General features: G+C 46.0%; 1 protein-coding gene across 8 annotated transcripts in view; it reads left to right on the top strand.

Moving 5' to 3' along the window:
* Positions 1-16,873, top strand: part of FAM222B (family with sequence similarity 222 member B) — a 36,874-nt gene extending 20,001 nt beyond the window's left edge. For 3 of the 8 annotated variants that reach the window (XM_061363470.1, XM_061363463.1, XM_061363469.1), the window contains exon 2: positions 12,691-16,873. In XM_061363470.1, the coding sequence (XP_061219454.1) occupies positions 12,708-14,264 (1,557 nt within the window). In that variant the 5' untranslated portion in view covers positions 12,691-12,707 and the 3' untranslated portion in view covers positions 14,265-16,873. Of the gene's footprint in view, positions 1-49; positions 3,911-5,467; positions 6,438-12,690 lie in introns of those variants that run through there. The other 5 variants (XM_061363467.1, XM_061363465.1, XM_061363464.1 and 2 more) reach the window with 4 other exon arrangements.
* Positions 16,874-18,411: the final 1,538 nt, after the last annotated feature.

The following is an 18,411-nucleotide window of genomic DNA, read 5'->3' as shown; positions in this document are numbered from 1 at the left end:
AATAACTGAAGTGACGTATCGCTCTTCCTCTTTTTCCCTTCTTCTTTAGGCCTCAATTAGATGAAAGGTCAGAAGCTATGTAAAAACCCATCTTACAGTTCAAGCCAACTGTTCTCCTCTTCAGCAGATGCGTAGGACTGTGTTTTAAAACAATCTCTTGGGACTGACCTAAAAAAAACCCCAGGCTTTTTAAACTCTTAAGATCATAACCTTGAGCTTGCTGCAGCTTTATCCAAAGAGGGAATTTGATGGAGCTGATGCCACACGTGGCAGTACCTGGAGCCGGGAGCCACCACCTCGGCTTTTGTTACTGCACAACATCCTGTTCAAAATTGCTCACCTAGAAGCCTTTAGTGGAAGCCCTTGGGCATGAGGAGTGTGATATGAACAATATTCCATTTTAAGTGCTGTTGCCCCAAAGCTGCTTCATTTCTTTCCTTGTTGAGCACTGGCATCGCAGCTTGGGGAGAGGAGCAGAGCTGCAGCAGGAGCACCCCACAGACATTTAAATTCCCTCTGCCTTCCCCTCCAAACTGTTTAATTTTGTTGCCTGACTAACGTTATAAATGGAGGTCAGCCTGAAAGCTGAAATGGTTTACAAGCAAAATCATAGTTAATTAAACTGCAAGGAGCCAAAATTGATTTTGATGGAAACTCTAGCAAAGGTCCATCTGAATGCAGGAAGCCAAGAGGTCCTGTGCTGGCAGATGCTGACAGTGCATTCTGCTTGTCACAGAAGGCGACTTTCTATTGTTCACTCTTCCTATTTATTTCTCCCCAAGTACACTCGATGCTATTGTGATTTATTGCCAGCTCAAAAGACTACCTCTCTGCACATTATTTTGCAGTTTTCCATTTATAAAACATTAAAGAGGATGTGATACCAGCCTGTGATGAATACAGGGCTAGTCTGGTAATTTTGTTCCAGGAAACAGTAAGATTTATCTCTGGCTTTTCAGCAATCCTGGGAAAGGGCCATGCTGGGAACTGCCCATGAATAAAGGGGGAGTTTCAAGGCAGGAAGCCTGTGGGATCTGTCCGTTGAGGCATGGCTGACTGGAAGGAGTCATATCGAACTCTGAGGTTGGCCATGAGGGTTCAGCATGTGCAGGTCACACAAACAACTTCTTGAACCCCTTAGATTTTAGGTTACTTCAGGGGAGGAATGAGTCTCATTTGGTTTTGAGCAGCCTGCCAGGGGGTAAATGAGACACTGAGTTTCCCTTGGAGCATGAAAATTGGCCAGGATTCAATTATGTTTCCTGGCAAGCTCTAACAGACATTTGTACCAAAGCAGCTTCACAACCGGAGTTAGTTTTGGTTTTTGTTTGCAGCATTTATGTTATGCTGAACTTGGAACGTGCCACATGCACTGTAAATCCCGCTGGCTGTTATGGAACTTCATGGAACTACCTTGGGAATAAGAAGAGGTGAAGTGTATCAACCAGCTCCAAGTGCTTAACAACCCTCACATGGCTTATGGGACCCCAGGGTGCTGGAAACTTGGAATAGTTTGGAGCTTTGCTTTTGTGTGGAGGTGGCTGCTCCTGCTTCCTGCCGGCCCCAGGCTTTGTCAACAATTCCTGCAGTTAATCGTGGAATTTCAAACATGCATGTTTACGTTCAGGGCCTAACTTTAGACTCCAGCAGCTTGCTTTCGTCTCAACCAGCTCAGCTTCCCATATTTCACCGGCCCAGGGTGGGTTTCCTTTGTGTGCTTACCCTGTAAGGCCTCTTGGGAGCTTCGGAGACTGGCGTAGCTAAAACTTGGCAATAGCTCTGCATATGTGGTCTGTTTATACAGTGATAAAGCTGTGTTAGAAGTTTCCTAAGAGTACCACTTTGCTCTACACCTAGGCTTTACTCTAGCTTGTAAAAGTACCCCCTGGCCTGGGGAGCAGTGGCTCTGGCAGAAGCCATGCTAAACATGGAATATCAGGCATAAAAGAATATGTCTTTTTAGTCCAGAAAAGCAATATCATGGTAAGTTTTACTGTAATTGATTCTTAGCTCTACAGGGAGGGTGTCCCTGGGCAATGGGTGGAGGTGAGTTCTTTGTCCTGCCTGGTGAACATTGGTGGTGATAGGACTTACTCTGAAAACCAGTGCATGGGACATTGCTGCCTGGACCCTAATGAGCAGGTAAGGCTGGACGTAACAGCCATGGTGGGGAAGTGAGAGTGACCCCCAAATCCCAAGCACTGCATGTCCCTCTTAAGCTTAACATGCTTTGATTTGATGATTAATAGATCTTAGAAGGAAAAAAACCAACCCTGTTCATGTGTCTAAACCTGCTAACTATGTCATAGAGCATCCTGCAGTACGTGAGCTGTTAAAATTCTATCCTGCAGCCAAATTAGATTAAAATCACTTCAAAGCAGGGTATTTATTTATTTATTCCATCTAATGATTGTTTCCTCCAGAAATCTACTTTATATATATTTTCAAGACAGAGCTCGTTGAGCTGTGTTTGGCAGCATACACAATCAGTTTAAAATACAATTTGAGGACTTTAAAGGTAAGGGTTTCACAGCTGCCACATTTTGCTGGGTGCCAAAGCCTACTGGTCTTGCTTTCCAGTTTGCAGCTGACTGGTTTACTGAGCCTGGTACAGTGCAAAACCCCCTTGGTTCCTAATTCCTTACATCCATTCCAGTTCCCCCAGTAACATCCACCCATCCTTGGAGGGACTGGGGCAGCTTTGCAGGTGCTGATGCCCACACAAGTTGCTGCTGTGAAGCCAGGTTTGCTAGTGAGAGGTCTTGATGTGCCAAGTTCAGTTTATCTCCTACTCTGGACTAATTAGGAGCAATAAAGCCAAGCGCAGGAGGGGGTGATGGGCCAAGCTGCCTTCATGTGAAGACCCCTGTTGACCTGAGACTGTGAGTATCAACTGTTTGAGATGACCATTGGTGCTCACCTCAATCCCAAACATGATGGGGGGATTTCAGTTCATGTTATCTGCATGGTATGTTGGAGTTGTCTGTGTTAGCTCGTGCTGAAGAAGAGTCAGTGAGAAAGGAGCGATCAGGTGCTGAGTATCTCAAAGGGAATATATGTCAAATAATTTCCTACCAAAAAAAACCTGAATGGGCTTGTTTGTGAAGATACTTCAAATACTGAGATCTTGATTTTGAAAAACATTAATTTCATAGAGAACAGAAATCGGAGCAGGGTTTTAATTACAGGATTCAGTGATGGAGTGAAGGTCAGCACTTCTATAGCAGTCTGGATTTCTGTTTTTAATGCTTAGCAGTGACCTAGGTGGCATTGATTTGCCTATTGCAAATCAAGCTAAAAGGATGATGTTACGCTTCTACTTAAAGTTATAAGTCTAGTATTGTCTTTTAAATTATTATTGCCACCCCAGTCCTTATGGAGCTTTGGTATCACCTAAAATGATTATCTGCCTGCAGGAACAACTTGCCTTTATAACCCTCTCTAAAACATTATTGTCTGTATTAGAGCTAAAGCTCCTATAAATACATGTTTTGACCTTCAAGGAAATACTTGTCTCTTATCACAGAAGCCCAGCTCTTCTGAGTTGAATTCTGTGGCCACTCTTTAATCACTTGTTCTCTCTCCTAATGTGCTATTACTGTGTTTATTGCTGTGTCTGTGGCGCTGAGCCTCTCAGCAAGAGGCTTACTCCAAGAGCCACAGTGTTGAGGCTGTAATGAGCCTTAATGACGGAGCAGGTGAGCAAACCCACCACGGATCTTGCTGTCAGAAATGCTGCTTGTTCAGTCAAAGAGCACGTTGAGTGCAGTGCTGTTTCCCTCTGTTGGGGCTGTACGCAAACTTGTCACCAGTGAAGTAATGTAGACACCGAGCTGCTTTGGTTGTGCAGGGATGGGAAGTAATCCTGGCCTGGCATCAGGCGTTACTGGAGGAAAAGGTAGATGTTTAGGTGAGTATGAATATTAGGTGAGTATTAGAGAATGGTGTGACCTGATGGTTTTCTGACTCCAGGGAAAGCTCTTAATTGTTTGTCTGCTTTTCACTGAGAAATAGGTCTTGTTTTTGCCAGTCTTCTGAAGTTGATGAAATGAAGCAAAAAGGAAAACACGGTGACTCTTTTTTCTTGCTGACTGTGAGTGTTTCTGTTGCCTACTCAGGTAAAGCTCTGGCAACATGCAGGGCTTTTGTCTTCTGATTAAAAAGGAGCTGGCTTCTCGTTTTGTCTTTCTGGTCATGCTGGGCATGATCTGGGACAAGCTGCTGCCCACTGGCTGTTTGCAGAGTTTCACTGAACACTGCATACTTAGAGTGGTGAATGAATCTCATCTGTAAAGGCTGACCAACTTTTCAATTCCTAAAGCGATTCCTTCAAGTTGTGGATGTGACAGGTCTTCAGTCATCGTTTCTGAGCACCTTCTGAAAGACCCCAAGAACTCCACCTCCTACAGAGGATGAAAAGAAAACCTGGGTTTAGATTTATCTTACAAGGTTTTACAGCTACATATCTTCAAGTTGTGGTAGTGGAGATGGTTACTATCCCATAGGAATGAAATGGAGAATGATGTAAACATGTTGGTGGTTGAGCTGTCAACCCTGCAGCTTGCTGAGGTTGTGTGTTTGTTTCTCACAGCCCTGAGTCACTGTTACTCTGAGTGGGAAGGGTGAATGGGCAATAGCTTGGAGTTGTCAAGCTGACGTTCAGTGCCCAAACCTATTTTTAATTGTTAGTCTCAGTGGCACCCGGCGGGCTCACTTAGCAACACTCAGCTTTGGAGAGCTCTCACACAGGGAAGATGCACAAGTTCTCATAAATTAATGTTTGTGTGAGGTTTTGTTGGCCATTGGTTTAATCAGCCTTTGCATGTTGAACCAAGGACGTAAACATGGAGCTAATGAATTCTACACAGAGGGTAATTGCTGTGCTACAGGAAAGCTTTAAGCCCGTGCTGTTTGCTGCACTGCTGCAAGTGTTCCTTGGGTGGTCTGAGGTTGAGTTTCAAATTAAAGTCATTAAAACATCCCTGTAGAGAAGTCTGATTCTGGAGCTTTCTGGAGCATGAAGGTGGTGGGGCTTGTCCAGGACACAGCATGGACTTTGCCTCGTCAGGTGTCATCTGAAGGGTTTATGTTCTTTGTGTGAGCAGTGTGACTCAGAAGTGGCCTCTGTGGCTTCTCACACTAGTCTGGAGCTTTCTGTTTCTCATCTTTTGGCCTCCCCAGCTGCTTGAATTGGGGTCTATGAAACTGACTGCAATTAAATCAGCCTGTGACTTTTGAAGCTTTCAACTCTTGCTGTGTCTTGGGGGTCATAGAACAAACCCCAAGGCCTTTCTAGCTGTTCCTCAGGTGTTCTGGCAAAAGTACCCCCTTTAGAGCAGCACCAGTGCTGTGGCACAGAAGGGAAGTCAATTGATTTCTCCAGTTTGGCTCAGCCACCCTGTTTCCCAAAGCTGTCTAAAGTGCTTGTGGCTGGCTGTGGCTTGTCCCTGTGGCTGTGGCAGAGGGTTCTGGACCAGGAGGCCTCTTGAGACCTTGTTCCACCTTAAATATCTCTCCATAATACTAGCTGGGAGTCTTTGAGCCTCAGTGAGGTTTGTTGAGAGACGCCCCCCCTCTTTGTACACCAATGATGGGATATGAGGACAGCCGTGCAGTGTTTATATGTTAAAGAGCTTTAGTGCTCTGTGCATTTGTTTTGAGGTTTGATTTCCTAAATGCTGACCCTCTGCAGCGGAGGCTGGTGGCACCTCTGCAGCTGCTTTGTGCAGGAGGCACGTCTGGCTGTTTGTCTAACCCAGGTTAGCGAGTCTCCTATGAAATGAAGGAAGTTGTAGCCATCCATCTTCCAGCCTAATGGACCACAGAAATTACAAGCTGTAGCATGCAGCTTAATCTTGCCACGAGGCAGAGTGCTGCATACTTTGCCTTCAATTTATGCATGCCGTGCCTTTTTATTAAATGTAAAAGAGCAGTTGACAGGATATCTCCAGAGGACTTGCTTTGGCTACGCTTGGTAGATAGCCAGCACATTTCAATACAGTGCAAATGAGTCATGGTGGTTTCTGTACCGTTCGTTAACAGCCACCTTTGAAATCTGAGGATGGAGTTATGGGTTATCCTCTGTGTGTCAAGCAGCAGAGGAGAGTGAGACAGCTATTTTAGTTATAACCCTGCAGGTGACCCACTTCTTGAAGCATGGCTGTTGCCGTTACGAGATGCAGGAAGGACTGGAGCGGCAGTTGCGCATCTGTGCTTGGTCAGACCTTCACCCAGGGATGGCTCTTTGCCGCTTTCTTTTCTCTGTTCCTCCTTGTATTATAACTTTGAATTGTCTCTCTGTTGTTGCAGTGTGCAGAGGAGTGAATGCCCCATGTTGTGTTAGTGCCTGTCTGCCATGCTGGCCTGTCTGCCAGGACCAGGTGACCTCTCCTTTCAGCTTCTTTCTTACACGCAGATGAACACTGGACTTCAGAAATGTGAGTGACGTTTTGTCTGCAGGATGTGGTTAACTGTTAAATCTGGCTCTGGTACAGCTCTGACATAAACATTTAGGGTACAGTGGAAAAACTGTTTAATGTTAGAGTCTTTCTTTTGTTATGCCTTCAAGGCATCCATCAATAATGGCTCTGAGAAATGGCTGTGGAGGTGCAGCAAACTCTCCCCCCCTGACTTTCCTGGCTTTATAAAGGTTAATTTTAACCAAAGCAAGATGAAATGCAAGTGAGGTTTCTGTGAGATTCGTGCCTCGTTGCTGAAAACATTCTGTGCTAAAAGTGTGCCAGCTGACTTGCTTCTTCACACAACTTTTTCCTGACTCTTTTTCACTTCCAGTCGTTTAATTACTCCTAGAAACCAATAAAAGTCGGATCAGGCTAATGCAAACCTTTTGAGGTCAGCAGTTCTGTTGTTCTACATACCTGGGGCATATACTGCAAATATTAGTGATCTAGCCCAAATTACTAATGTTCAAAGTTTCCATCTTCTTTCTGACATCTCTTTGGTGCCTCTGAAAAGATGTCTGCAGAGTTCTCTGAGAATCCTTTTTTTGATACCTCCAGTCATTTTTTTTTATGATTATAGTAGTGTTTTTTAGAGCAACTTATGCTTGGGAATGTCAGGTCACTGGCTAGAGATTTGTGTTAAATCTTACTGTCTCTCCTCTTTTGCATATTGATTGTTCAGCTGAAATAGCAGAAATACCAAGGTTTCTACATAAGATCTGTGTACTTGGCTCTTAGGGCTGTGACCTGGCTGTCCTGTTTGGTATGTACATTGGGAGATCTCTGTACCCTCAGTTTGCTGATGGACTCATTGCTCTTTAAAACCCAAGCAGTTTACAGTCCTGTTGTAGCTAAAATGTTAGTATTTTAAGGCTTGTGATGAAAATAGATAATTTTGCAATTAAGGTGCCATGCTCAAAGTCCTGATCCTGCCAGAAGTGAATGACACTGTTCATGTACACGTGTGCCCCCCCTCAGCACTTGCATAGCATTTATGCCAACTCCACAGGCTTGGTAACTGTAATGACACTTCCAGCAATAGTAAAAATCTTTACTCACAAAAGGACTTCCTTAGGTGGCATGAAACTGGGCACCTCTCCTTTCTCTTTCCCGTTTCCAGTTCAAGCTTTGCTGACTGATGTCTGTTCAAAAGGTAGGCTGTTGTGGTGGAAAAGTGCCGAGGTCCTTGCATCACATGAAGTTTCTTTTGGTGGATCAGAAAGCTTAGTTCTGAAAGCAAATTGTTGAGGTTCATGTGAGGGTAGCTGTGCATAAATCAGGTATTTGCTAATTACACCTTTACAAGGCAGCATGCTGATACGTGGGCAGTTTCTTAACCTGATGGTACCTGATGCTGTTTGTGAGAACTGCTTATCCCTGTGCTGAAAGCATCTCTGTATCCTGCTTGGGGAAGAGCTCCAGGTACTGTATTTGAAAGAATTGAGGACATAAAGTAGCTGGCAGGCAGTGGGAATGCTCAGCTGTTCCAGTTTGTTCTGGTTTGTATGGAAAATGAAACTGCTTTTACAGACCTTGCTCACCCCTGCTGCAGATGTGTGTAAGATTAATTGGTGCATTTCTCTCCATACTGTATATGCACAAGCAGTCTAGCCCCTGGCCAAAGCAGAGCTGACTTAATGAGCATTTTTAATGAACAGTGACTTGTGACTTTGGGGGGTTGGAAGTGGGCTTTAATAATAATGCTATTGCCTTTATGAAAGGCACAGAACTCCACATGATAACCATTATTCAGATTTACAGTGTTTGTATTCATAATTTTTAAGTGTAGTTTTCCGGATTAGACTTTTTATTCGTGCTTCAAAATCCACATTAGCTCAATTAGCTTTTTTTTGCTCCTCACTTTCAAATAAGAGGCTTTTTTCTTAAAGCTGGTCTGTGCAGTAGGAGTTTTGAAGATTACTATGCACATATTTTTTCCTTTCAAACTGATCACTACAGGACTTGCAACTCCAGTGCTTTGCTTTGAATTCCAGCCTGCATCACAGGAAAGGCTCCCCCTGAAATTCATCCTTATCCACACAGGGGATTTCTCAGTGACTCCAGTAGAAACCTGACCAGTCAGTCAGGATACTCAAGACTGTTTGGGCAGTTTCTGCAGCTGCTGTCGGATATAGAAGCATGATGCAAGGCCTGAGTAAGAAAGGGTGGGTTTTACAACAGTGCTGTAAAATCAAGGTGAAAGGTGCTTCTTGGAGTGCTCTTGCTGAGGGGGATGGGATGGATGGGTGGGTGGGTGGATGGATGGATGGATGGATGGATGGATGGAAGGAAGGATGGGTGGATGGAAGGATGGATGGATGGATGGAAGGAAGGAAGGATGGAAGAGAAAAGAGCAGACTGGCACTGAATCTGGGGTCATCACCAAAATGGAGTCCTTTCTGGGGGTGAGATCTCTTTCTGTAAAACCTGTAGCAACTGAGGTATTTATGCAGAAGATGGGCACAGCGGGTTTTGGCTCATCCAAGTGCGGATGCTCTCCTTAGGGTAGGGATCCTGAAAGCCTGTTTGTATGTTGTTTAATGTTAATGAAGATTTAACCACAGGCACTTTTAAAAGCAGTGGGGTTTAAAGCCTTCTTGTGAAATGCACTTAAAAGACGTAACATTGGTGCTGAGGTGAGGCAGAGAAATCTCATTTCATGATAAAAATAGCTCCAGCGGTGAGAGGCGCACAGGGCTGTGACCAGATGAGTTGGTTGCCACGGGATTAGCAGGAGTGTGAACTTGCAGCTCACCAATTTACTGGGGTAATTGCTCACATACACAGCTTTCCCTTACAGTACACATGAAATAATTACTTTCCAACAAAAGCATTCTGCCTGGCATTTACCATTAGGTAGCTTTGTGGAGCTCATCCCTTTGTTTTCCTAATGTAGTTCCTTATCTGCCATCCACCTCATCATTTTATGGCCTGAATTCTTGCACAGAAATGATGAGCATATTCTAATACCAGCATTTCAGTTTGGTCTGTTCTACCTGGTTTTCCATTCACTTAGTTACCAGACCTACTTGATTTTTACTGGTTTGTAGGGTATTTGTAGGGGAAACTCAGACTCTTGCTCAGCCCATAATGCCTTTCTCCTAATTTTTTACTGTCTTAATTATTACAGTCTTTGAATCTTGCCTATGGAACTACTAGCAAAGCACATTTTAAGCAGCACTTTGGGGCACTCAGAAATACATCACCTTCAGGCCTGAGTAGAATGACTTGAGTTAGTTCATAGTAAAAGGAGCATAATCTCAGCTATACGCAAAACGGGTGCTGTTTGAAGTGATGAATGGGATTTAAAAGATGGGTTGCTGTTTGGTAGTATGCCAGACTGGATGCTAGTGCGTCATTTAAGTTTAACTGAGGGGTTATTTTCTCTCATCAGAGGAAGGAGCAGTTCCAGATTTGGGATTACAGATGTGTTGCAACTGATAGCTGCAGCCTGCAATGTTTTAGCTGCTTTCTAAAAGCTTCCATCGTAGTTTGTATAACAGAATAGTCCTTAAGTAAAGGAATATTTCATGTATTGTTTATTATTTTCCACCTCATTTGATAATATGCCTATAGAAATGTAAGCCAGGCTGAGAAATTTTGGTGGTGAAGGTGTCCTAATGTAGCTGCTTAATTTTTCATCTGAAAATAAAAGCTTTATGTGACAGTGCCGCGAGCATAACATGAACCATTACACAGACAAACGTGGGCTCCTTTGTCTGCTGTCAGTGATTCTCCTCTGATGGTGAGTTGCAAGGGTCATCTCTTGGGGAAGAAACAGAACTTTATGAGCATGGACAGTGCTAAGAATGAAAGGTTGGAGGTTCATGAAGGCTTTGCCTTTGAGGGAAGGGAAATGCCATTCCGAAGCTCTCCTCTCCACTGGGAGCTCACTCAAAAGGATAGATATAAACCACCTGCCTGCAGCGACAGGTACAGGGATATGAACAGAGGGGACCTTCAGGTTGATATCAAATGAGCATTTCCTTTGATGAAGAGAAAGGGTGGTGAATGCTGGTGTTTGGACAGCACAGGCAGTACGAATACATACAACTAGCACTGTGGTACGTGCTGTGCTAGAGCTGCAGGACAACCTGCTTGCAAAGCTGCTTATGTCACAAAAGACACTTTTAACATCTCTATAATTATCCTTTCTTTGGGTATCCATTTTCTGACCTTTAACTTTCTGAAAGTGAGTGCTCTTAGAGCAGCGCTGCTCTCCCTCACCTGTGATGACTGGAAGCTGGAGGATGCACAGAGAAATGCCTGGTGCTCATGTATTCACAAGTCTTCTGGAGGCAATCATTTAAGAGAAGCAGAGGTCGAATGGCCCAGCTCTGCTTTGGAATATGATTATAGCAAGAGAGGCACAAGCATTTCCCTGCATGTCTAAAGTTCTTTCCAGAAGCAGTTGGAGCTTGTGGGTAAGGTAGGTATCAGCTAAACCAGAGTAACCCCACACCCCTCCCCTCACAAGTCTTTTGTCTATGTCTGGGCAGTAGCATATCTTTAATCTTGTGAGGATATCACGTGAGTCAGATTGCTGTGTGATATGAGGATGCTGTCCTTAGCAAGGTGCCATGCTGAAGAAATAATTGCAAGCCATAAGATAATGCATGTGGAGCCTCTTTCCATTTGCTGAACTTGGGCTGACAAGGGCTTCCTAATGGAGAAAAAGACACTCAAAGTGCTTTCAGATGTCAGCATCTAAAAAAGACTTCAGGTGTAAATGGAGACTTGAGCTGAAGGGCTTCAGATGTGTGCTGGGCTTCCATGACAAGGTTTTGGTAGCGGATGGGGGGGCTGCAGGGATACCTTCTGTGAGAAGCTTCCTCTGTGCCTGATGGAAATGAGAGGAACCTGCTGCTGGGCAAGGCCAAGCCCATCAGTGGTGGTGGCAGGACCTCTGGGATAATGTATTTAAGAAGAGGGGAGGGAAACTGCAGAACTGCAGCCAGAGAGGGGTGAGAATATGTGAGTTTAACAGCTCTGCAGACACTGAGGTCAGTGCAGAAGGAGGGAGAAGATGCTCCTGGCACCAGAGCAGAGGTTCCCCTAAAGCCCATGGTGAGGACTATGGTGAGACAGGCAAGAGCAGAGATCCACCTGCAGCCCTTGGAGGACTCAACACCAGGCAGGGGGATGCCCAAAGGGACCCTGTGGGAAGCCCATGCTGGAGCAGGTTTTGCTGCAGCACTTGTGTCCCCATGGGGGACACAACGCTGGAACAGTGTGTTATGGAGGGACTGCACCCCAAGGAAGGGACAACGCTGGAGCAGTTCATGGAGAGCTGCAGCCTGTAGGACTGACTCCTGTTGGAGAAGGTCATGGAGGACTGTGTCCCATGGGAAGGGATTCCAATGCTGGAGCAATGGGGGAGTGTGAGGAATCCTCCCCTGAGGAGGAAGGAGCAGCAAGACAGCGTGCGATGAACTGACCACAACCCCAGTTCCCCTGCACCACTGGGTGGGAGGAGGTAGAGAGAACCAGGAGTGAAGTTGAGCCTGGACCAAGGGGGGAAGATTTAGTTTTTATTTCTCATTTTCCTACTCTGATTTGATTGGTAATAAACCAGTTTGCCCAAGTCGAGTCCGGTTTGCCTGTGCTGGTCACTGCTGAGTGATCCCTCCCTGTCCTTGCCTCAACCCAGGAGCCTTTCATTCTATTTTCTCTCCCCTGTCCATCTGAGGAGGTGAATGATGGAGCAGCTTTGGTGGGCACCTTGAGTCCAGCCAGAGCCAGCCCACCACAGTAGGGTTCCCACCTCAGCATTATATGGGTTTAATGTTTAATTCATAACTTCCTGATTTTCAATTACATGGTAAAGATACCGAGCATGGCTTGAAGAGCCATGGGGGAGGCAGCCTTAAATTAAGAAACCAGAAAGTAGGCCACTACCACAAGCTGTAAGAAGTGTTTCAGGCTGGAGACAACCCAATGTTCATAGCACGTTACCTGTTTTTGTCCAACTATAAGCATACTCTGATGAAAACAGTTTTTGTTTTGCTCCCATAGGCAGGTCTTGCCTTAAGCTGAACTGGGGCTTGTGTTGGTCACCAGGTAATAAAGGGAATGCAGCATCTGGTACGTGACCCACTGGTCTGGGAAGATGAGGTTCTTGCCTCTTGGTTCCTTGGAGACTTTCTCCTCTTGTTGTGCAACTGTCTTGCCCTGGGCTTGATGCTTTGATTGCCAGGATCGGTATTGATGGTTTTCCTTTTCTCCACAGGGGACACTACACAGAAAATGAGATCTGCACAGTATCCTACCCCAGCAGAATTGGATGCTTATGCTAAGAAGGTCGCCAACAACCCACTGACTATAAAAATCTTTCCAAACAGTGTCAAGGTTCCCCAGAGGAAACACATACGCCGTACTGTGAACGGACTTGATACTTCGGGCCAGAGGTACAGTCCTTACCCATCTCAGGCCAGCACCAAAACAGGCCTCCTGGCGATAGTCAAACCTCCAGCAAAAGGAATTATCAAAGACTTTGACGGGACACGCACGCGTCTGCTGCCGGAAGCGATGATGAATCCCCCTTCCACCCCTTACGTTGCACCTAGCACTTTAACCCACCCCCAGGCGCTTGCTCGCCAGCAGGCTCTCCAGCATGCACAGACTCTGCAGCACCCCCAGACTATCCCGCAGCCACAGACTTTGCAGCACCCTCAGGGTATACCCCAGCCACAAAGCTTACCGCACCCTCAGGGGATCCCGCAGCCGCACCCTCCCAACATGCAGCAGCCTCAGGGCTTGCAGCATCCTCAGACCATGGCACACCAGACTCTGCAGCACCCCCCAAATCCTTTGCTGCAGCCGGGTTTACATGGAAGCAGAAAGATGCCGGATGCAGACGCGCCGCCGAATGTGACCGTGTCTACCTCAACCATTCCCCTCTCTATGGCTGCCACCCTGCAGCAGAACCAGCCACCGGACCTGAGCAGCATTGTGCACCAGATTAACCAGTTCTGCCAGGCCAGAGCTGGCATTAGCACTACCTCAGTGTGTGAGGGACAGATTGCAAACCCCAGCCCTATAAGTCGCAACCTGCTTATCAATGCAAGTACCAGGGTATCTACTCACAATGTCCCTACACCCATGCCTTCCTGTGTAGTTAACCCTGTAGATCATGCTGCTGCTGCTATTCCTCCTGCCTCTGTTAATGTGCCCATGGTGAATATTAACAGGGTGCCGCCCGCGTACCAGAACGAAATCAAATCGGTTGCGTGGAACCAGCACCAGCTTGCACATCTGCAGCAAATGTGTGGGGATGCTGCTGGGCCTGCTGGACTCACTGGGAAGCACCCTCAGAGAGAGATCACCGGGCAGAGCTTCCCTGTCAAAACTTCCAACTACCCTCAAGAACTGTGCATGGGCCAGTCCTTCAGCTTGAAGCCCCCCATCGAGAAGCCTACACCTTCTCCACCTGTGAACGGGTTGCAGGGACCCTTGCCATATACCAATGGGCACTATTTCCAGCCCATCTGGAATAACATTCTGCCCACACCCAACAGTGACAGCTCTGGGTCCCAGGACCTCGCCATGCCTTTCCACGGGGGACAGCCAGCAGGAGCACCGCTAGATTGTGCAGGAGGAACTCATTACAGAGCTGGAGCTGGCCCATCCAGCCAGAATAATGTGATGCAGACCATGGATTACCTAAGTGGGGACTTCCAGCAGTCCTGCTTCAGAGATCAGAGCATGGCCGTGCTGGGAAAAGTCCATCGGCCTCCCATGAACCGAGCACCTGAACCAACCGATAGTCGAAATCTTCATATTCAACACCCAGGGTATAGATAGGCTGCAGTCACTTTCACAGACAAAAGAAAACCATAGAGGTTTAGTCTTAATTTTAATTAATAAGCAAGGCATTTTTAACTTGCAAACTTGCGTGATCATTATAGTAACCATCAGAAGACGACATACTGTATATTTAAAAGCTTTGCTTACGTGTTACCTATCTCCTTTCTGTATCAGATACTTAACATGCCTTTTGTGTCAGAGGATTTCATTACACTACTTCACACCACAGCCCTTTCCTCACCGTAGAACCCCCTTCTGTGCAGTTTCTGCTTAGCAGCTCCTTGCTGCACTGATGTCGAGTTGCTGCAGGGTTTTGCCAGCTCCATCAAGAGCAAGGTAGCGTAGCTGCTTAAATTTCCATCTCCATTTCCTCTGAAGATTAAGAGCAAGAGGATTTGTCAGGAAGCAGGGCTTATTTTCAGCCGAAAGCCCGTTTCATTAATGCATTAAACATTGACCATTTGCACTGTCTAAAGGCCTGTTTAATTGAAAAAGAAGCCTATGTTTGAAACGAGCTAGCTACGGGGATGTATTTGGGCATTAATACAGGACGAAGCTTTTCAGCTCTTCCTTGCCCACCTTTGTCATTTTAGACTTTGTCCAAAGTCAAAAGTCTCCGGCAGGTATCTCTGACACTTCTTTCTTTTGCAGACAGGGTATGGAGAAGGGGGGGAATGGTGGGTTTAGGAGGCAGCATAGCTGCCGTAGGTAGCTGCCTTTTCTCTGCATTGTATTTCCCTTCCCCAGTCCCTTTTTTGCCTAAGAGCTAGCTTTGTCTGAACCCCTCGCTGCTAGGAGTCTGGCTGTCCTCATGCGAAGGAACCCAGACCCACTGACAACCCCAAAAAGGGTTCAGCTTTTTGGTAGCTAAACTGAATTTCAGGGTGAGGAGACATAATCAATGCTCAGGGCAGTGTGGCACGGTCCCACTGCTGTGAATGCTCTGCTCATGAGCCACCGTGGGACCAATGGTCCCATATTCCTCTCCTTCAGAACACCACAGCAGGTTTAACAGAACAATTCCTCTCCCTGTTAGCTCTTTCTAACATCCCTTTATCCCAGGGTCTCAGTGCCTAACTCCTCTGGTTCCTTTCCCACATCACTTCCAGCAGCTAGTTGAGTCGGTGACCATAGGACACTATTGAGTAACCTCAGCATCTCGTTCCCCTCAGCGTTATCACAGCACACCTTTTCCTTTATAACAGCCAGATTTCTTGTAAGTAGAAAACTCCTCATCTCTCTTAATGAGACTTAATACTTGAACATAATGATCACAATCAAGTTTGGAAATTAAAAAAAGAAAAGAAAAAATTAATAAAAAAACCCTAAATGCATTGATTCTTTCTATGTACACTGGCTAAAAACTATTGCTCTACACTGTAACTTTTAAGTGTAATATTTCTGTATGAATGTCGCCTGGTAGTGTGGGTTTGAGTAGCATTGTGTATGGGTGAACCCACTTGGCCTCTGCCATCCACTGGCCTCCCTCACAGCCCTTGGAAACAAACAAAGCCTTAAGTATTTGCTCCTTGAACTTTTCCTCCACGAGCATGGTTTCAAAGTAAAAAAACAACCCCTAATCTTTAAAAGACATCATACAAAAGTTAAAAACACAAAAAAAAAGAACAAAAAAAAAAAGAAGTGACCGGTTTTGAAGTGGCGTCCTAGTTGGCTAGAAATCCTTTCCAAGTTTTTTTGGGTAAATGGAGAAATTAGGAGATTTCTTTGTATTTTTTTTAAGTTAGACGTGTAGTCCCGGGCTGTAACAACTCCTTAGGTTTCAACGCTTAGCAGAGTACGTTTCCTGACTCCTTGCGTAAGTCAGTACACTTAGGGCATTACTGAAACCCCTTCAAGTGTGCTCTAACCCGTTCTTTAGTGGGAACTCTTAGCAAAGTGAAGCAATTTGACTAAAGACGGATTAAATTATGTGTCGGCTTGTGTTGCCTTATATTTAAAAAGAGAAAAGGAAGACTTGCCTGATTGTGTTATGCCAAATGATAGCAACATGAAGTCCTAATTTATTGTTTATAATCGTATTCCTGCAGTCTGTGTGGAAACTGGTAAATATACATCTATGGAAGAACTAAAACCCTGAGGCTTTTCATGCAATATTTCTCTCAATACATGATAGTGGAAGCCAAGGTTTGAGTCTGAAGCTGCTCCCCTTATGGTCTCCCCCCATCCTACCCCTCCTGAACCGATCTAGGGCTGTGCGATGACTTTAACCTGCTGACTTAGTTCTGCTACCTGAATCCTTTCCTTTTTACTAAATAAACTACTGGCATCTCCTCTGTTCAGTAGCCTGCTGCAAATCTCAACCCAGACTGTTATTAAAAGCTGATTTTTCTGCCTCCTGCTCTTCTCCTGTGAGAGAGAGACCGAGCGGAGTCCCGTGTCGTTGCTGTTTGTGGACGTGGTTTTGAGGCCTGGGAGGTGTTTGGGATCCTTCTGTTCTGGGATCGTTCCGCAGGGAGAGCTGTGACCTCTGAGACTTTGCCCCGGGGCAGCAGGACCGGGAAGCAAAACTATTCCTGAGATTCATCCAGGTGGGACATTGCTTGAAAAATGGGAATCATTTTACTATTAAAATATACTGAAATATTGCCTTTTGTTCTAGGAGTGACATTTTTCTTTTCAACCGACCTTTTCCCTTCGGCAGCATCCTGGTGCTGCCGGGCTCCTCCTTCCTTTTCCTTCCCCACCACATCCTCTGTAAAGAGGAACACAAACCATGGCCTGCCTCATTCCCAGGTGCCCCTTTTGGGATCCATCCCTGCCGCTGTCACTCCCAAAGGGAAGAGCACAGGAGGCTCAAGCCCGAGGCTGGTGGTCCAGTGCATGGCAGGAGCTGTGCTCTGCTGGAATCCCTTGTGCACACAGGGGTTTATTTCACACTGCCTGGTATAGAAGTAAAGAGAAGGGCCAGGGCCTTATCTTCACCCTGGGTTATCCCTGGTGCAGATTGGCACAAGCCTTTGGGCTCTGCACAATGCTCAGCTTGTCTCTGTCTTCCTGACCTCCAGCTTCGGGACAAGGCTTCTGTTCCCCTTATGGGTCCCTGGAGGTAACAGTTCTGCTCCTTGGGGAAAGAGTAAGGTGTTGCCACAGGTTTTCCTCGGCTGTTTCCATTGCCTCGTCATCACTGAAATCTTTCCCCTTTCCAGCACCACACTGCTTTAGCAGAACATCATTATTCTGATGGTTCCTCCAGCTGGAAGGGGACATTGCCTAGATCCCAAGAGGGATAAACATGGAAGCAGGGTAAACCCTTCCATGAGGAAGCTTCCATTTCTGACATACCTTTCCAGCAGAAGCTCTGGTGCTGTTCAATCCCAAACCTGCTTTGTTACAGCCCAAAGTTAACATTTTATAGACACTTGTGCATCTTCCTTAAGCTTTACAATATGAAACCTCATGTCCATGGGAGTCAGTCGCTCCCATAGGAACCGAACGGGAATGTTTGCTGGGGAGAGAACTGGGAATTGGTGCTGGGTTTGATTAAACCACAGGCTGCTTATAAACACTGCTGCCTGTGTGCTATGGGTCCAGCCACAATTCCTGCTTGTCTGCAGGGAAAACAGAGAGACCTGGTCCCTCTGCCCCTAGGGCTGCTGAAGCCGGACTGAGAGTGACTGCCCTTCGAAGTGCTGACCTACCCGTGTGTGTCCTGAGCTCAGTTCTGCTTCTTAACATCATTCCAAATCATAAAGGGGCTTCAGTACATTTGTAGACCCGTTCTGAAGAGACCCCTGTGCAGCTCTGGGAGGCTTTCTCCCCTCTGTAGTGGTTGCACATCTAACTTAATCTATGCTTTCATCCCAGAATGACACAGCAGCTCAAACCCATCCCTATGTGCTGGAGTGGCAAAATCAGACACCAAGCTAGCACCTTTCACACTGTTCCCACTTTTCCCAGATAATAGAGATGTATTCCACGTGATTTTGGGGTAAATCAGGCAGCTTCGAGCAGCCACCCATCCATCTGCCCCCCATGCAGAGACGGAGCTTCGGAATCCTCTATCCTGCAATCACTGGAGCATCTTTGGTAGCATCTCGGGTAGCATCTTCATCTGTCCCCCCAGTAGGAATCGTCTTTGCAGGCAGTTAGGCCTGTTAACTGGAGCAATAATGAGCCAGTGGGG

This window comes from Neopsephotus bourkii, unplaced genomic scaffold (genome assembly GCF_033783945.1).
Source record: "Neopsephotus bourkii isolate Nb327-2 ecotype Australia unplaced genomic scaffold, CSIRO-AGI_Nbou_v1 NB_1154, whole genome shotgun sequence".
NCBI classification, from domain to species: Eukaryota; Metazoa; Chordata; class Aves; order Psittaciformes; family Psittacidae; genus Neopsephotus; species Neopsephotus bourkii.
The sequence above is the reverse complement of the archived record's forward strand: the minus strand, read 5'-3'. Positions and strand labels throughout refer to the sequence as shown.